The sequence below is a fragment of the Olea europaea genome, unplaced genomic scaffold (genome assembly GCF_002742605.1).
Source record: "Olea europaea var. sylvestris unplaced genomic scaffold, O_europaea_v1 scaffold1301, whole genome shotgun sequence".
Classification (NCBI taxonomy): Eukaryota; Viridiplantae; Streptophyta; class Magnoliopsida; order Lamiales; family Oleaceae; genus Olea; species Olea europaea.
The window spans coordinates 32,578-51,334 of record NW_019230477.1 but is presented as its reverse complement, the minus strand read 5'-3'; the positions used below and the strand labels follow the sequence as shown (position 1 = coordinate 51,334).

The following is an 18,757-nucleotide window of genomic DNA, read 5'->3' as shown; positions in this document are numbered from 1 at the left end:
TATATATATATATATATATATATATATATATATATATATATATATATATAGACACACACACACACACACACACACACATATAGTATCGTAATGTTTTAATAGAAAAATAACTTATAATAACTTTTAAATTTAAAGACATTGTCATAATCTTCAATTTACTCTTTATGTTTCTAGAGTGCCGCATTGTGATTATGTGAAGTAGCGATTATGGTATAATGTTAGCCCCCGTTTGTTTCCCATTAAAATAAAAAATATGATCATTATCCATCATATCAAGCCATCAAATTTGAATTTCTATCTATTGTGTGGAGCCTATAACGACTATATTTTTTATTTTCATTCTTATAAAAATGAGAAACAAAATCTTTCTTCAATTTGGACTTTGGAGGGCAATTGGTAACTGAATGTGATAGTAATCAAACTTTAGTGACCAAATTAAAATTTTCAAAGTTCAGTGGCTGCAGATCAAATTATCTCAACCAATTAAATGGTATCCAACAAGGCATCAAGTCATCAACGCATTTCAAAGTACATGCACACTTTATTCATCGTTTTATTCTTTTTGATCTTTCTCATCTTATAATAATAAGAATATTTATAAAGAGAATCAAATGTTTATTTTTAAATTAATTAATTTAATTTAATTTTAATTTCGTGATTGATTGATTTAGAAGTAGATTCCACGTAATAGTGTTTGAGATCAAATTGAACCAATACGTCACTTCACTCGACGACATTCTCGTCTAATAAACAAAGAAAAATAAAAAGGAATAACAATGGACTAAATTAGAAAATCTAAGAAATATATGGGGAAGTTCTGCAATTATTGATATCAAAGGGATCACATTACAATTTTATTACAAGAAAATCACTTGAGAAGCTTTACAAAGACGAAGTTTCAAGGGGTACTTTTAATTTTGACCCAGTCAAAGGAGCAAAATTTCAGTTTGACTTCCAAAATCAAGAATATTATGACATTGGCCTCTTGTATGGTAAAAGACAAAGATGCCCTTAAATATTTTGTACAATTACAAAACAATATATTGTTGAAAGGACTATACTACCCTTTTACTTAATAATTGAAAATCAAACATTTCTCCACTTATAAAAACTTCAAAACGAGCTTCCAACACAGAAAAAATTCTCATCTTTTCATCTGTTTGAACCTCAAAATCTAGAAGAATTTTGGAACGTTGAAGCTGAAATTTTTTTTCACATCAATTACTTCAATTCGGTAAGTACATTTAATCATGTTTAATTTCGTTTTAAGTAAATTAGTATACGTTAAAAAGAGAAATTTTATGTCGACATAGATTTTTTTTAACAGAACCTATCAAAAAAAAAAATTAAACGGATGTATAACTTACGTTTAAATTACGCATGCTTTATTTCGTTTTTAGAACGGTATTCTCCTATGCCAAACTGGTATAACTTAACAAACAGTCGGAAATAGTCTGAAACAGCCGGGAAACAGCCGGCTGTTAAATATCCAACAGCCGGCTGTAAAACAGCCGAAAACAGCCGGCTGTTCGACTGTTTAACAGCCTAACAGTCGGCCGTTAAACGGCTGTTAAACAGCTTTCGCTGCAGTTGATTTTTTGCCTTTTTATTTCTTATAATTATTTGAAGTTGATTAAAACCATTTCCTCATGCAGATATGATAATCCCCGTGTGTTATTTCGGTGATTTCGAATTAAATGATAATAATCGGTGGGAATGGAGATGGACGAGTGACATACGTGGTTGTATTGCAATTCCCGTAACAGAGAGTACACCATATTTAGAAATGTACCACGATTTGCAAAATAAGCTGAATGTCGATCAATCTCAATACGATATGCAATTGAGATATCTATTCAACGGTTATGGGGATTCATCCATTCCGATGCCACCGGTATTCGTTACTAATGATGCTGAATTGAATTATCTATTAGAATTGAATAAAATGCATCGGACTCCGACTGTTCTTGGTGTGACTTTAATTACGAAGGATGTTATCGAAGGTGAACGTGAAGATTCGGATAGGGCGGATAACAATGATCGAGGTTTTTGGGAGACAGTGGAGATAGTTCCTGCGGATGATGTGGGTATTCCTGAGACAGTTGCTTCTGATTGTGACGTCGCTGTTACGCGCAGAATTCCGTCAACAGTTGAAGACAATGAGAACATAAACGACTTTACAAATGAGAATTTGATTGCTTTATCCCGACAAAGACACGAGCCTGGTGGGAGCTCACAGGTTGGAACAAGTGGACCGTCCTCGAATTCTTCCCGTGTGGCTCCCGATGATGAGGACTTGCAGGTCGGGCAACTGTTTGAAACCAAGAAAGATTTGCAAAACACTTGTAATATGTGCGAAGTTATGAAAGAAATTTAGATAAGTTTTGTTCAATTTTCACGAATATAAGAAACACAGAAGCTGAGAGATTATTTAGGCAGGCAATTTTTTGTTTTTAGCCCCGTTTGGCTCCCGCTATTTAAAATTATAATTTTTGGAATTTACATGTAATATTATTTTATTGGAGAATGTATAGTTGATAGAAAGGGAGAAAAATAAATTATTATTTTAATGAGTGCCAAAATTTGGATATCTCCAAATCGATTAACCAAACCAATTGAATTGAATTGATTTGAGTAAAAATTTATCAAAATTGACCAAGTTGGTCTGGGGTTGGGTCCGAAATCGATCTAATTTGAATTGTGTATAGGCCCAATGAAGATAAATTACAAAAATTAAATCGATAACGTCTAGTTCACCTCCACATCCTCCACCATTTTTCTTCTCAATTAAGGCACTGTTGGGGAGCGATTTTTTCACCCAAAAAATTGATTTTTCGATCGTTATTTCACTATTTCAATCGTCATATTTGACTTCTTCTCTTACAAGTGGACTTCACTTTTCTCCTAACGATCCAAAAATCAATTTTCAAAATCACTCACAAACAGGCTCTAAATATTTTCAGATGATGAGATACATTTTTGTGCATTTCACCACTCCATTGAAAATGTTCTTATTGACTTTCCTTCTTCACCTTGGTAGGTTAGCATGAACCATGAGGATGTATTTTTTATTTATTTTTTTCATTTACTCTTTTTATTTATTAAATATAATAATATTTTCAAATTTTTAAAAAATTCACCTTGACTTTTAAGTTTTCTTAATAAAATCAATTCTTATCGTATAAGAGTTGTTTAGTCCTAAATTGCGTATATTTCACTTTAATTTAATAATTTCTATAATTCAATTTAGGAAACGTGTAGCTTTCTCCCTCTCTGTCATCTTTACATCACTTTTAAGACATATTAAGAATAAATTGATAAGATGGATTAATTTAGGTATTGTCATGCGCACTTTTAGTCTTTTAATTTTAGGATGTGTTTGATTGTAAGCATAAAATTTATATGAAAATAAAATAAATTTTAGGTAATTCAATTGTCTAGAATTTTTTTACAAGGAAATTGACAATTAAATATGTTTGATTGATTTAATTTTTCACCTAGAAAATATTATACTTATTCATTTTTTTATTGGTAGGTAGATGAGAGAGAATGGATAAATGAGAGAGAGAGAGAGAAAGTGAATTTCCTAGAATATAAAATTCTGTTTCCTCTAAAGAAAATATTTTCCTTAATTTTGAGAAAAATATGGCTATGTGACCAAAAGTAGGAAAATTTCTCCATGAAAAAAATGGCAATTAAACAGCACAAAAGTAGGTATTTGGATAGAAAAACACATTTTTAATGAAATATATTGGCAATTAAACGAATTCTTAGAAGCTATGTAATAAAGCTCATGATGAACATTATATCAAATTTTGATAAAAATGAATGAAATTATTTTCGAAAATTTGATATAAATTATAGATATTATTAGCTCTGTTTGAGTCTTATTATTTTCTCATTAAAATGAAAAATATGACCGTTATCCATCAAATCAAATCATCATATTTGACTTTTTATCTTTTGTATGGAGCCTATAACAATTATATTTTTCATTCTCATTTTTACAATAATGTGGTTCAAACGAGGGCTAAATGTGGTGTTAAAATTGAAGTTTGACGAATATAAAAGTTAATTTATTTATTTTTTTAAAAAAGGTAAAGTTCTTGTTTGACTTAGATGAGAAATAGATTTTTATAGATTTTGACAAAAAATAATGGAATGTGTTGTTGAAAAGTTGTGAATCTTTTAAAATGTAAATCAAAATTAATTATTGACTTTAAAACTTTAATTAGGTTTTATGGTTGAACCAATCCAAGGCTACGTATGTGTTGAGATTTTGTTGAAAACAATGTGTCCAAAGATTAGCAAAAATTTTGTCGAAGGACCTTGAGAATTTAACTTGTAAACTAAGAAAAACGTTGAATTAAATATTAACTATTTCCTATTTATACAAAATCATATTTGAAGCGATAATCTCCCAACAATTAATCCTTGACAAGGGAAAGACAATAACATTAATGTCTTTGCATGATTAGAAATTTTGTTGGACCCACCCTAATAAGAAGACAATGGGGGGATTAACACATGGTAGGACTGTACGAAAGGATAGACTGAAAGAGACAATGTTGGGATTGTAGATTTTTCAATTTTTTTACACTCGTAGACATTGGAAACTTATTATTGGTTATGTGAATATTTTCTCGTCGGTTGAGATCATTACAATGATAAGTCTGGAGTAAACTTATAAATTAAGCTATTGTTTCTATTGACCTCAAAAAATGTGTTAATAGAATCCCGACTTCATCTTCTTCATGTGGGCATCACCAGCACACTCAAACAACTCCATTAGAAGGCAAAGGCCACTGGTCGAAAAAATTATCCGGCAAACATTTGCACTCCAACAGTCGGACGAAATATAAATAATGCAAGAGACGGGTGAAGGGGTTTGGCTTCGTTTCGATTTCTAATACCTGGCTACTCTACATCAGATTTTGAGGTTCTTATCCTTCTTACGGGAATTCATATATCAGTTCAGAGGTATTGAAGGTTTGGAAGTTGGCTTCAATCCACTCCACCATCTCGATTTAGGCGTACCTTCGCAATACTTCGCGAAACTTTGGTACGCCTTGATGAGATGAAAGTTGGCTATGTAACACTTTTCAACCTCACTATCAGTAGATTCAGCCTGTTTCTTTGCCATCTCCACCTCCTTCGTTAAGCCCAACACTCTAGAGTTTAACTCCTCCACCTACTCATTTAGAGCTACATTCTCTTTATTAGATGCCTTCAGGGCTTCAACAGCTAGCCTTCAGTGAGAATCAGAAGTCTCCACCCGCTTCATCATGGAAGGCATTTCACTCTAACGCAAGTGGACTTCCTTTTTCAAGTTTTCAATTTCTGCTAAGGTAGAGGCGAGCTTCACAGACTCTTCAGCATGCTATTTCTTCACAGCCTCCACCTCAACTTCCGCCTTTGTAGCTACTTTTTCGGCCTTGGAGATCTTATTTGTGAATTCTTTATTTTTATTCTGAAGGTTTTTAAATAGGGTCTCCGGCTCTATAGCGGCCCCAAACGCCCCTCATAGATTGGCTTACCATTGTGGTGAAAATGTCCACCCAATCACTAGTCTCCATGAAGGACTACAAACGATCTATCCAATACTTGTGAAAAGTAGATATTACAGTTTGAAACTCTGGTGGTAACTTCGACAAAACCTCCGAGGCCAACACGTCTCCCCATTGTGAAATGACAAGTTAGGGCGAGGACTTGAATCAGTAGCAGAGGTCCCACTTGATGGCCTCTCCCTCTTCGAGGATTCTTGCTTTAGGTGCTCCACGATAATTGGCCTCTTTCGGGCCTTCTTGACCACAGCAATAGATGTTGTCATCAACTTCTCCCCAACAGGGGGGGACTTCGGAAGAGGCGGTGGGTTGGCCATAGGCCCACCATCTCCGGTAGCAGAAAATTTGTGCTTTTTTTGGTGACCTCCTTCATCTTATTCCTCCCCTTATCCTTAATGGGAGGTCTTTCATCACCGTCTTGACCAGCAGCCTCTTTGCTAATCTCTCCACGTGGTCCCTCACCTACTTGGTAGCAACAGATGAGGGCTTCAATTCCTTTCTCCCAATTGTGGTGGTAGTTGTAAGGATGGTAGCGATGTTAGGAATAGGATGTCTTTTCTTTTCAAAGTTTTCTCCAAAAAGTATAAGACACCTAGGTCAACAAAAATGAACAATGTCAAAACAATTACCATCCTAGAAAGACAAAAGTACCTCCAGGAGCCATGAAGTTGAATTCTTCAAAGAACCGTCGAAAAATAATTATCTCTCGAACTCCCCCAAAAAGCAGGACGTCGTTAGATATCCTCAATAATCTCGAGCTCAACTTTACCAAGCTCAAAACGATCTACAGATCCTGCAAAAGGTAAACACATACAAGGTCAAGATCCACATTAATTCAACTCATCAGCATAGCTTCTGAGTAGGAGGTGGGAACTATCATATTGGGGGATGGTGTCTCCCTCACATACTTGCCATTTTCCCATCAACCAGAACGTCTCCTTCCATCCTTTGATGGAGGAAAAAAGTCATATGACGAATGGGGAGTGTGACCCCCATGGACACAAAGAATACCAACCCTTGGAGTCTCCTTTCCCTAGAGACCTAGGCCGAAGAATAGTTTGAAAAACGTAGAGAGGTGTGTCTTCATCTAGGGAGGTCTCATTCCACAAAGAGTAGGATCCCACTAGTTGGGCCCACAAATTAGGAATGAACTAGGTGGGAGCAAGCCTGTACAGCCTAAGGACAGCTCTAAAGAATGGATGTAAAGGTGGTTGAAACCCTGTCTTAAGAATGAACTTTTTAATGACGACCCATCCAGGCCTCGAAAAATAGGCATGATCTTCTGGGGCAGGGCTAGGTGTTCTATGTCATGTGGGATGCAATATTTTTCCCTAAGAATCACTAGGGAGGACACAGAAAACTATGGATTGAATTTTGGTGGGCCCCAAGTCTCCTTGCCTAACCCACCCCTTTTATTGGCAAACAACTCTACCCAACCATAATTACCCGAATGAGGTTGGCAGCATTCATAATTTCAACCCCCAATTCGTAGGAAATTTTGCTAAAATCTATATTCCTCTTAGAAGATGATAAGGCCATTACTTCAATAACTACAACAATTTCGAGTACTTACAAAATTAGATAGAAAACACCTGCTAAAATTGATCGAAAATCGTAAGAGGAAAACTTGAGGTAAATTTGGAAAAAAATGAGAAGAACATGGAGGAAATTCTTTGAGAATCCAAATTCTAATTAATAATGAAGGCAAAAGTGATTTTTGTCCTAAACTGTTCTTTTATAGATAGAGGCGCTCAATCCCAACTGTTGGATGGTAATTCGGATCATCTGGTCATTCGTTGGAAATTAAATCCGAGCCACTCATCGCACCTACCATTTCGCCTTCAAAGGCCCAGATCATAGCTTCCGATTCATGCACTCTAACAAGTCTGAACCACAAAAGACGCGTCCATGACAACCATCATTAAGCATTAAATGCTACGACAATTACGTGTGTGAGAATTCGAACTGTTACAACCGCTTTTTTGGGAAGTGCAACAAACAACTAATCATATAAGCACAATTATTAAGAATGCCTTGTACTCACTAACATTGAACTGGTAAGATCTCTTCAGCTTTATTACCTGCAACTTCATCCAAATTGATGAAGCGTACCACCTCTTCTTCAACATTTATAACTTCGGTATGATCAAATTTATACAATAATAATCTCGGCCAAATGAACATTAGCCCTGTCCAGGTACCTCACTAAATGACTTTGGAAGTACTTTGACTATTCACCATATTCGACTTTCGAACTCTAATTTTCATTTAAATATTTGCAAATTAGATTTGGGGAACTATATATATTGTTGTGGGATTAAAAAACACCCCTACAAAAATTTTTCAACATAATACAAAAGTCCATGTATCACGTAAATGACTATACATAGAATTGGGGAATTGTTGTTACTCCACATATACGAAGCTTCCAATGAAAGCCACGTGGAGGTACTATGTCCAGACATATGGCAGTCACCAATTCAAAATAAAGAAACGACAAGACCTGCTCTATAGTTGAAGTGCTATCTCCAACCAGGGTTCATTTGTCGAAGCCCTTCCTCCTGAAAATCGAACCTCTTCACATCCAAAGCTCTTCTTCTTAAAACCAAGGTGCTTGCTTTCTTTAAGCAGGTTTGATAAGTATCTTTAGGAATTATTGATGTAACGCTTTTACTAATAAGTGTCAGAAAAATCAACCTAGGAATGTAAGGTGACTAACCTCTTGTCAATGTAATTAATGTATGACAGATTGATGTGAGATTTTGGCTAATTAGATGAAGCTACGTGGATTTGATCCAATGGTGACCACTTCGACCTGAATGCTATAAATAGCAACTCTTGTAATATTGTAGAGGATTGGAAAATATATGTACACACTCTATATGTTTATTATCACATTTTTTCTCTCTTGATATTAATTTGCTCGAGTTTGGATCGCATATACTTTGGTTTAAGTGTTAGTGATTGTGTTCGTTCACTCTCATCTTCGATCTTATCCTTAGTGCTCAAACAGTTACGCCACGTGTCCGAAGCATCTCCCATGTTCATAAACGTCGTCAACTTTATGACCAAATCTCCGCTTCAAATGTTTTTAAGTTTGCTCATGTGGACACGAGTAGAGCCCGACATCTGTTAGCACTTTTTCAGGTCAACAGTTTCCACATTGTGAGCACTCATATTATACATCTAATCTGTTAGCACTTTTTCGGGTCAGGTTTCCACATTGTCAGCGCTCATATTATACATCTAAGCGTTTGAAGTTTTTCATTTGCCTTTTATTTCAAAACTAGGACATAAGAATTGGAATTAAAAATTATTCCATTCAAAAGCTGAATTGATTATCCTACTAACCAGATCTCAAGGTCTCCACTCAGATAAATTTCATATGCAATCATTTAGGAATTTCAATAGAAATACTATATTTTAATTTATCTCAATTTGATCAGTAAAATTCGATTAACCCTCTTCAAGTAGCTAAACTTCAATTTTAGTTTCAAATATCAACACTTCGTTGCATGTCATATCCCAAATTGATGGATATTACTTAAATCCTCTTTGGCGTTAATTTTAAATTCGATAAAAATTTAAGTCAAAGTTAAAGTTAACATTTCAAGTGACCCACAACTTTTAATCATATTTTATCGACTTTTATCAAAATATACTAAAAACTATTTTTTAGTTATACCAAATAGGTGCTTAATTGCCAATCATATTGCGATGAATTTTCCACATACTCACTTTTATCATTTCAACTTATATATATATATATATATATACACACACACACACACACTGAGAAAATAAATAAATAAATAAAAAATAAATAAAACTTTCACCTCTTTCCTCCATGAACTGCTACTAACCATCATCTCATCATCCTAAATTTTTAAAACTATCAAATTTTATTCAAGCCAAAATGTTCTTTTTGTCACAAAAGCCATCAAAATCCAAGTCAATTAACTAAGAGCTTGTTTGAGTCCCATTTTTATTCAAGAATGCATTTTGGAATGGAAGATTGATGGAGAATGTGTAGTTAAAAAATGAAAAAAGTTTTGGGTTTGGGTGCAATATTATTTTATTGAAGAAAATGTGGTTGAGAAGAAGAGAGACAAAAATGTATTTTGGAAATTATGGGGATCAAACAAGGGCTAAATCTGAAAATATCAAGTGGAAGCACGAAAGAGTGATTCAAGAGAATCACACCCCAACAAATCCACAAGGGCTTTTTTTGGGGTCATTTCAAATTTATGGGGATCTAATTCACAACATTATTTAGAGAAGGGTGGGACCATTCATTATGTGTTTAGAGGATGGCATGTGCAGGGATGGTGGTCAAGTGGTCTCCACTGGCGGACAGGAATAGGGTGGTGAGGAACTGTGAAGGTGAGCAGGGGGTGGAAGAGAAAACAGGGGACGCCTGAGGACATTTATGGAGTTGGTCAACTTGGTCTTATTTATAGGTTATCCAAATTCCCAGAAAAGGTATTCCTTAACTTAAATGTAGTTAATGAGTTTCCATGATTTTTCACAAACAATATTATAGGGGATGCATTTTCCTTATTAGTAAAAATAGAATGGGAATACCTGACCTTTCCATAATAGATAATTCTGCAAACCAAACGGGTGTGGTATACAACTTTACCTTCATCAATTTGATTTTCTGGTTCCTTTGACTTCATGTGAAGTGCGCTCAACTCTTCTTGTTTGTGGTGAATATAATCATAATTTTATTTTTTGGTTTCAGACATAATGTATTCCAACTTCCCTGCAGGAATTACCGTTGTCCGTGCTGCTCCTGCAAAACACATATGCTTGAAGGTGGTTGAGAATAATTACTGTGCTTCTAGAAGAGGTACTAGATGTTATTTTGACCCTACCTTTCTTATGTTACTGGATTTTCTAGAATGAATATTGCAGTCTATGTTTTTGTGCATCACAGTTGCGGGGCATGTTTCTTTTGGTGGATTTTAATTTATTTAAAGCAGCAGAGGCCATTGCACTCTAGATTTCGAAGGTTAAAATTGCTGAACTCTAATCAAATTATGCTCTCCATATTCAATCGGGCTATATGTTTTACTTAATGTGAGGATCGTGGCATTGTACTTTTGAAATTTAAGGGGTGAAAGTTGTGGTATATCTGTTTGTTTCTTGCATCGTTGAGCACGCGAAGTTCGTGGGTTAAAGTATTGTAACCCAGATTGTAGGTTGCATCATATTGAAATTCAACCACATAGTCCACTGTAGTTGTCCAATTGTTCTTGTCTACTTTGAGTAGCACCTGTACTCAAGGATAACATGTTAAGGTGGTTATACTGGCTGTGCTAACAGTCATGGATTCCAAACTCAAAATCATTAACTTTTACAAAGCACGTCAACACTAAATATAATTTAGAAGATAACTAAAGCTGTCAATTATTTGGTTAGAAAAACATTAGGCTTACAGAAGGGTTAAGAGGCTTCAAGAATATCAATTGTTTTATTCTATTGTTTTGTAGTTGTGTAATGTCTTCTTCTTGCGATTCATCATTTCAGCATGAGTTCTCATCTGGAGTTTTTGCAAAAACTTCTATCATCTACAGGAGGTGTACGCTGTCTATCCATCCTAAATGCCACGTTTGCCATCATTTTTGGTCTTCTTGCACTAATTTTTGGCTCAACTCTCCTCACGCTTGGTAGCAGCTGCTCATTGCCGTTGTTCTGGTGCTATGAAATCGCATCATGGGGGCTGGTAGTTCTATACGGAGGAACCGCCTTCTTGCTAAGAAGAAAAACAGCTGTATTTCCTGACGAGAATGACTTTGCAGGAAGGAATATTGGGTTGGAAATGCTCGAAATAAATCCAGTGGAAGTCACGCCACAGGTGGAGAGACGTGTTAAGGAAGGTTTTAAGTCATGGATGGGGCCATCTTTCCTATCCTCAGACGAGGAGGCTGAATCGGATGACTATCAGGAAATGCCAAATCTAACCAATACAATCTCCAGCAAGCAGTGTGTGTGAAAGTGACAGATTCTGAAAAATCTATCGAAGTTCATTGCCAGCGAAGAGCTATTCCACAACTTATGGTCTCATACGAGAAAAGCAATGCTGCTTTTACGACGGATTTGGTGTCGGTTAGTGTTGATTGATACGTTTTATCGAACCAAATACCAATTCTAATGCTATAGCAAGAGTGTTTATACTGATTGCTGCTGCGTTAGTGTTTTTACATAATAGTCACACACTGTATAAAATTCGATTCGACCAATTTTTGTATACCTTTTTTGGAGCTTTCGATTATTTGTACTTGATGATCTTGTTAATAACTGCTGCACATTATAGCAAACACACGACTTTGAAAAATCGCACGTTGAGTCCCTTTATTCATGGGTGAAGTAACTAGAGCCATTAATAACTCGGATAATAAAACTTCTACCGAATATGATCGAATAATCAAAATCAAACACAAACATATTTGATTTGATTACAATAACTTTTCTAATTTAAAATGAATGTAATCAACAACTTATTAAATATATTATCATGTAAAATTATCTTACATTTTATTTATAAATTTCTCTAAAGTTGTGGCTGCATTTAAATTTATAAGCACTTACCTTGAAAGATTTAAAGAATTTATTTTTGAACTTCATATTTATTCCGGTGGATCAATTAATTCAGATATTTCACAACTTCGAGAAAATTTATAATTATTCAATGATGAAAAGTACTAATAAAAGTATATCGAAAGTGCATGATACTTGCCACGACGACTATAGACCAATGTATTAATCAACTTTCGAATTTCATAAAAATAATCTCCAAATTCAAATTTGATACGTATAATTTCAACATTTGAATCTCCAAACTTTCAATTTTGTAGTGCTTGAGTAACTATTCTCGTTCAGTTTATAATAAGAACTGACTAGTTCACTTGAATTTATTTATTTCTTTTGTTTTCTAAATATTCTTTTATCGTGAATTTGACCTCGACTCAGTTTCAAGTCAACATTTTTAATCTCGACCTGCTATCTTCTTTAAGTGAATGCCCGACCGGGTTTTCAAACCTATCTATTTTTAATCAAATCCACGAGCTTCACAAGCACAAGTGACAAGACAGATTATTGAACTGTGGTAAATAGTTCATTTAGCCAAAAATTGAAAAATTATTTAAAAATGTAGCACGCGAACAACGCGAGCAACGGTTCACAGCAAAAAAACAAGCCCACGTCTATTACCCGTCCTCTTCAACTCTATTATATATACAAGAGTTTATACAGAACCGTGACTGGACAATATTCTCCCGTTTGCAACCAGGTATCCACCATGACTAGAGGCAATCCAGGAGTAATTACATGCAAAGCTGCAGTGGTATGGAAATCAGGAGACCCTTTGAAAATAGAGGAAATACAAGTGGATCCTCCCAAATCCTCTGAAGTTAGGATCAAAATGCTTTGTGCAAGTTTGTGTCACACTGATTTTCTGTGTCGCAATGGACTCCCTGTTGTAAGGAATTCAGTTTTTAGTTGTTGGGTTTTTGAAATTTTTGATTTACAGTCTACTGAAATTGCTGAATTTGAGTGATTTGATCTTGTTCTTTGGACTGGTTTTGCAGCCTTTGTTTCCTCGGATTCCTGGACATGAAGGAGTTGGGTAAGTCTCTCTCTCTCTCTCTCTCTCTACCTTTGATGCTTTATGGACAGAACAGTAGCATGTTTGATACTGGGATTCAACTGACAAATTTTATACGACCCTTGTTCATAGAGCATGTTTAAGCTTATGAATTACTTATTCTGAAATTTTATTTCAAAAATTTATTTTGCGTTTAGTTTGCATTCGTGTTTTCTATTTTCAGTTTTGAAATCATTTTCTTTTTTATGTTTTGAGGGATTATTTTAAAGTTGCATAAAAAGCTTTTGGTTAGTCATTCTGAAAAACTATTTTTCAAAACAAAAAAACTAGAAAACATATTTAGTTTAAAAATTTTAGAAATAGTTTTATGACATTTTGAAGGAGTATGGGAGGGGGGATATGTAGTTGGGTAAGTTTTGTGTGATTATATTAATTATTTTAATTTGAGAAATTTTTTAGTTCATTCTCCTTTTTTTTAGTTTTTTGAGTGTTTTTATTGAAAACACTAAAAATGTCAAAAAATCATTTTATGTTGTAAAATTTCCTTGTTTTAAAAAACACATTTTTGAAAATAAAATACTAAACACGTTTTGAGTATTTCAAAAAACTGAAAATGGCTCAAAATAACGAACCAATCGCATTCTTACTTGTTCAGGGTATGTCTTTACTTTGTATTCATGTTGAATCCGGAGTATAAACGTACCCTAAATGGAGAATTCTGCATCCTTAAAATCAAATTACATGCTCGAAAACATGTATATACAGAATTCAAAACAAATAATAAATTTGCATTTGTTATAAGAATTTGAGCTCATGTGACCTTTCCAGGTCCGTGCTCAAGTAGACATTTATTTTGGTTTCAAATGAGACATTAATGAAGATTTTATCCATAAAACACTTTTCATCTAAACCAAAATCGAGAATTTTATTCTGCTAAACGATGTTATTTCTGAACTAAGCTTAAACATAATGATCATATGATACTTTTATAAAAATTTCAAATACAGCATGATAGAAAGTGTGGGAGAAGGAATCACAAATCTGAAGGAAGGAGATGTAGTGATGCCACTCTATCTGGGAGAATGTGGGGAATGTCTGAATTGCAAATCCGGGAAGACAAATTTATGCCACAAATATCCCTTAAATTTCACTGGCCTAATGCCAGATGGCACATCAAGAATGCACATTGGAGATCAGATAATATATCACCATTTTAGCTGTGGTACATGGTCTGAATATGTCGTTATCGACGCGAATTTTGCAGTCAAGGTTGATCCCCGTGTTTCTCTTGCACATGCAAGTTTCCTTTGCTGTGGTTTCACCACAGGTTTTGGATCTGCCTGGAGGGAAGTCACTATTGAAAAGGGCTCAACTGTTGCTGTTATTGGTGTTGGTGCTGTTGGACTTGGAGTAAGTACATGTATTTACTCGTGGCATGTTTCATATTAGACAAGATTGAACAGTATTAGAAAAGAAAAAAAGGTTAAAATCCAGTTCGTCGTAGTGTAGACTATTCACTATAGTGTAGAAAACATGCCCTTGCAATAATGATAGCAATACACACCTGCTGCCCACTGCAGTAGTGATAGACTCGTTGCATGTTTGGTATACTGGACGGTACTATATTGGATCTTCTCCATTGCACTATTCAATGTTGTCCAAATCCGTGTAGGTGGTGTGTTTGGTATACTAGACTACACAAGACTATACCGTGTACAAATCATGCCCTTACGGTAGTGCTAGCTGTACGCATCTTCATTGACCATGATGACATCCATACATATCAAAATTTTATTAGCAATGAACCTTAATGGCAACTAACGCAGGTGATAGAGGCAGCACGAATGAATGGAGCTTCTAGGATAATTGGGATCGACATAAACAACTTAAAGAAGAAGAAAGGAGAAGTCTTTGGAATGACTGAATTTATCAATCCAAAAGAATCTGATAAACCTGTATCAGAATTGATCAAAGAGACTACAGGTGGACTGGGAGTGGATTACTGTTATGAGTGCACTGGAGTTCCAGAGCTGCTAAATGAAGCAATTGAGGGATCCAAAGTGGTAAAATTCCTCAAATTTTCCTGTTAATTTCAATATCAGTAATGGCTTTTCCTATTGATCATAATATAAGACTAATTTCTTTTTAATTGTGTCATTTAAACAGGGACTTGGGACAATAGTTTTCATTGGTGCAGGACTTCATTTAAGTGGGGAGCTCAAATACATTCCCCTCTTGTGTGGTAGGACAATTAAGGGGTCCATTTATGGTGGAGTAAGACCTCAAACAGACCTCCCTAAAATAGTTGAGAAATGCATAAATAAGGTATGAATCCTTTTCGAGTTTCACGATTAAATCTAGAAGCTTTATTGATTGAATCACCACGTTTAAAAATTTAAGTTGTTGAAAAAAGAAAACACACCTTCGTCACTTCCCTAAAATAATTGATTATGCCTTCTTGTACATGGACTGAAAAGAAAAAAATGTTGTTTGAACAGGAAATTCAACTGGATGAACTGTTGACCCATGAAGTTTCACTCGAAGAAATTAACAAGGCATGGGAATATCTGAAGCATCCTAGCTGTGTTAAAGTTGTTATCAAATATAACAACGAATGATCTTCTCTTGTATTGATATAATGTTATCATCAAGCAGTACTCGTGTGTGCTTGTTTATCAAGGGGTCCTCAAAAACTACGTTATCCTTTAGAATTAATAAAGAATGGAGAAAATTAATGAGAGAAAAATCAGTATTATTGATTTCATATGTATACCTACATGCAAAATAGTTGTCTAGAAATATGGTCATTTTTAAGGATTAATGGTCTAATTCAGTTAGCCGAGAGCAATTATCACAAAACACAAAACGAAAGCAAGTAAAGAAAGTGAGAATAACGTCCACTTGAAGCTACAAGATTTCACTAATGTTGCATTTGAAATTCAAACCATTGTTTTCTCTATGTAAAAAAGGTTTACCTCAGTGGTCTTCATATGGGGGAGAAAATATTAGGACGACCAACTTAATACATGTACAAAATTTCCAGCATTCCTCCATAAGTTTAATTAGGCTCTACATGTCCAATAATAAGAGAAAATTAAGTGCCGAAAATGAATGCAAGAAATATGGTGTACATAAAAATGATGCCAAAATTTTTAGGTGCGAGAATTTCAAGAATCAAGCCTGAATCTTAACATCCTTTAAAACTCACGACAGAGTAGTAGGATCGGGGACAATATGGAGGTCGGAAACAAGATCGCAAAAACGTTCAAGATAATGTTCTTTAACGAAAATATCGGTCTAATCAATTAATAAAATAAAAACTATCCAAAATAGCAAGAGCCAAGATAAAGCAAGCAAAATGTTGCTCCAAGAACTCTGATCTCATAACTATTCAAGAGCTAAATACACCTCAATTGATCGACATAATAGACAAGCCCAAAATCATTTAAAATGATCGTTGTAGTGAAAATTACATTGTGAAACCAAAGATTTAACCATGATAATACTTCAGCAAAACAATACCTATAGATAATTCATATAATAACTCCACACACTTTGACAAAATTTAAACGACAGAATAAATTAATTCACTCTCTAATCAAAGGAGACATGTGTAGACTCTCAGATTTTAGAGCATTACAATGGAATAAACCAATTCATACACTAATCTAAGGAGACATATGTATAGACTCTCAGATTTTACAGCACAATGCCTCGGCTATGAGCGCCTTTTACCTGAAACTCTTTAGATGGGGGAAGGGACTTGAGCAACCAATGCTGCTAGACAACTTTTCAGCTTTCTTCACCGGTGTCCCACACTCATTAAAATCAAGGGTGCGCCCCTGCGAAGGTTTTGTCCAGATAAGTTTTTGATAGCATATAGCTGTGTGGACAGGAGGAGGAGGATCTATTGCTATACGGGAAAAGATAGTGCACATTGCAACAAGTTCATTGAAGATAAAATATGCAGTTCTCTCAAGTGTAAATCTAATGACATTTTTAGAATGGTTTTATCATAAGAAGTCGTACACGAAGTTCAAGTATTTCAACAAGAAAATTCTTCTTATTTTCGGCTTGAAGTTCATAAAATGCATACAGTGATATATTATTACATCTAGACAAATGATTTTACAAGGCCAGATCGGTAAAATGAGCATGTTAGTAGCATTAAAAAAAGGTTCCTAAAAAAGTAGTTGCACACAATAAAAAATACTCACGGTTTTTACTGAATCATTGCCTCCAGCCATATTTTTGATATCCATTATTGCACTCTGTTGTTTTATCTTCATAAACTCACTGCTGTTTAATTCTTTCTGTAGCATTCTGCTTCCCGAAATTACAAAGCTTTTGTTGCCCTCCTCTCTCCCCTCTTCAAAATCAGGAATCACATTTTCTTTATCTACCCAAGTAGATTCAGAGTTTCTTCTGTCATTTGGAGATGATGACAGCATAAGTACTTTCTGGTCTACACATTCATCACACACGGCCTCTAATCCAGAACATTCAATGGACAGGTTGGATAGTGAGTCCTGCCTCAAGTCACTTTCAAGCTGTTTCAGACTTCTGTTTTCTGACAGAGGAGACACCAGATCGCGGCGTCTTTTTTTCAGTATAGATGGTGCGTCTGTAAAAGTTTTGGCAATACTTTTCTGAACAGCATCTGAACTATCTTCCCTAGATGGTGAGTCCCACCATTTGAATGAATTCAAGGAAGATATCATCAGTTGGCGAATGCCAAGTGGACTGTACCCTTGTTGCATATCACTGCCAGGTTGAACAAGATCACAACTGAAAAATGGAATATCCAAGCTTGGAAAGCATGGGGAGTCATAGAATAAAGCTCCACAATCATTTTGTTCATCCGTTAAAACTGGATCTTTGTCCCTGGAAAAACAGCTTTGAGCATAATTTGAGGCTAAGGCAAAACCATTAATTGGAACTAGCTTCTGTGAACAGTTTGCCTGCTCAGATCCATATTCACAGCAAAAACAACCATCTTCAAGAACAGACTTCTGCTTCGCATTTCCATCCAAGGAATCATTCAACTGATAAGTATCAATACCGTACATGACTAAACCGTCTTCAGGAGGAAGTTCACTTGGAACGGGGAAAAGTTCACTAAATGAGCTTCCCAGCATGTCAGAAATCATAGAACAGCAAGACTGTGAAGCAAAAGGACCATTGTCAGGGATTGCAGAAATTAGAACTTGATCTTTGTCCCTGGAAGAACAGTTTTGAGTATCATTTGATGCTAAGACAAAATCATTAACTGAAAATAGCTTCGGTGAACAGTTTGCCTGCTCAGATCCACGTTCACAAGAAAAACAACCAAATTCAGGAACAGACTCCTGCTCTGGATTTCCATGCAAGGAATCACTCAACCAATAAGGATCAATACCGTACATACCTAAACCATCTTCAGGAGGAAGTTCACTTGGAAAGGGGAAAGATTTACTAAATGAGCTTCCCAGCATGTCAGAACTCATAGAACAGCAATAATGTGAAGCAAAAGTTCCATCTTCAGGGATTGTGAAAGTTAGAACTGGATCTTTGTCCCTGGGTAAACAGCTTTGAATATCACTTG

General features: G+C 35.2%; 3 protein-coding genes across 6 annotated transcripts; 2 read left to right on the top strand and 1 right to left on the bottom strand.

Moving 5' to 3' along the window:
- Nucleotides 1-9,655: 9,655 nt before the first annotated feature.
- On the top strand, nt 9,656-11,867 carry LOC111374862. Of its 4 annotated transcripts, none has more exons than XM_022997618.1 (3): nt 9,656-10,046; nt 10,336-10,416; nt 11,097-11,867. In XM_022997618.1, exon 3 carries the CDS (start codon nt 11,098-11,100, stop codon nt 11,560-11,562), a length of 465 nt encoding a protein of 154 aa, XP_022853386.1. In that variant the 5' UTR covers nt 9,656-10,046; nt 10,336-10,416; nt 11,097; the 3' UTR covers nt 11,563-11,867. The 4 variants fall into 4 exon arrangements, with proteins under 4 accessions (XP_022853386.1, XP_022853383.1, XP_022853384.1 ...); XM_022997616.1 differs by lacking the exon at nt 9,656-10,046 and adding an exon at nt 10,504-10,578 and having other exon boundaries at nt 10,324-10,416; XM_022997615.1 differs by lacking the exon at nt 9,656-10,046 and having other exon boundaries at nt 10,074-10,416; nt 11,144-11,867.
- A 945-nt stretch (nt 11,868-12,812) lies between these two features.
- LOC111374858 (alcohol dehydrogenase class-3-like) lies at nt 12,813-15,943 on the top strand. Its single transcript, XM_022997608.1, has 6 exons — nt 12,813-13,047; nt 13,157-13,194; nt 14,181-14,583; nt 15,000-15,236; nt 15,340-15,498; nt 15,672-15,943. Exons 1-6 carry the CDS (start codon nt 12,868-12,870, stop codon nt 15,789-15,791), a joined length of 1,137 nt encoding a protein of 378 aa, XP_022853376.1. The 5' UTR covers nt 12,813-12,867; the 3' UTR covers nt 15,792-15,943.
- A 653-nt stretch (nt 15,944-16,596) lies between these two features.
- Nucleotides 16,597-18,658, bottom strand: LOC111374859 (transcription factor MYB3R-1-like). Its single transcript, XM_022997609.1, has 3 exons — nt 18,581-18,658; nt 17,391-18,393; nt 16,597-17,015 (listed from the first exon to the last, which is right to left on the bottom strand). Exons 2-3 carry the CDS (start codon nt 18,321-18,323, stop codon nt 16,905-16,907), a joined length of 1,044 nt encoding a protein of 347 aa, XP_022853377.1. The 5' UTR covers nt 18,324-18,393; nt 18,581-18,658; the 3' UTR covers nt 16,597-16,904.
- Nucleotides 18,659-18,757: the final 99 nt, after the last annotated feature.

Bases quoted from the DNA above. Each gene is read 5' to 3' on its own strand.
- LOC111374862 (XM_022997614.1), top strand. From the start codon at position 10,469: ATGAATATTGCAGTCTATGTTTTTGTGCATCACAGTTGCGGGGCATGT. The intron at 10,579-11,096 runs GTTAAAATTGCT...TCATCATTTCAG, and splicing joins TTGCACTCTAGATTTCGAAG to CATGAGTTCTCATCTGGAGT.
- LOC111374858 (XM_022997608.1), top strand. From the start codon at position 12,868: ATGACTAGAGGCAATCCAGGAGTAATTACATGCAAAGCTGCAGTGGTA. The intron at 13,048-13,156 runs GTAAGGAATTCA...CTGGTTTTGCAG, and splicing joins GTCGCAATGGACTCCCTGTT to CCTTTGTTTCCTCGGATTCC. The intron at 13,195-14,180 runs GTAAGTCTCTCT...TTTCAAATACAG, and splicing joins CCTGGACATGAAGGAGTTGG to CATGATAGAAAGTGTGGGAG.
- LOC111374859 (XM_022997609.1), bottom strand. From the start codon at position 18,323: ATGATTTCTGACATGCTGGGAAGCTCATTTAGTGAACTTTTCCCCGTT. The intron at 17,016-17,390 runs GTGAGTATTTTT...AAACCTTCGCAG, and splicing joins GCAATGATTCAGTAAAAACC to GGGCGCACCCTTGATTTTAA.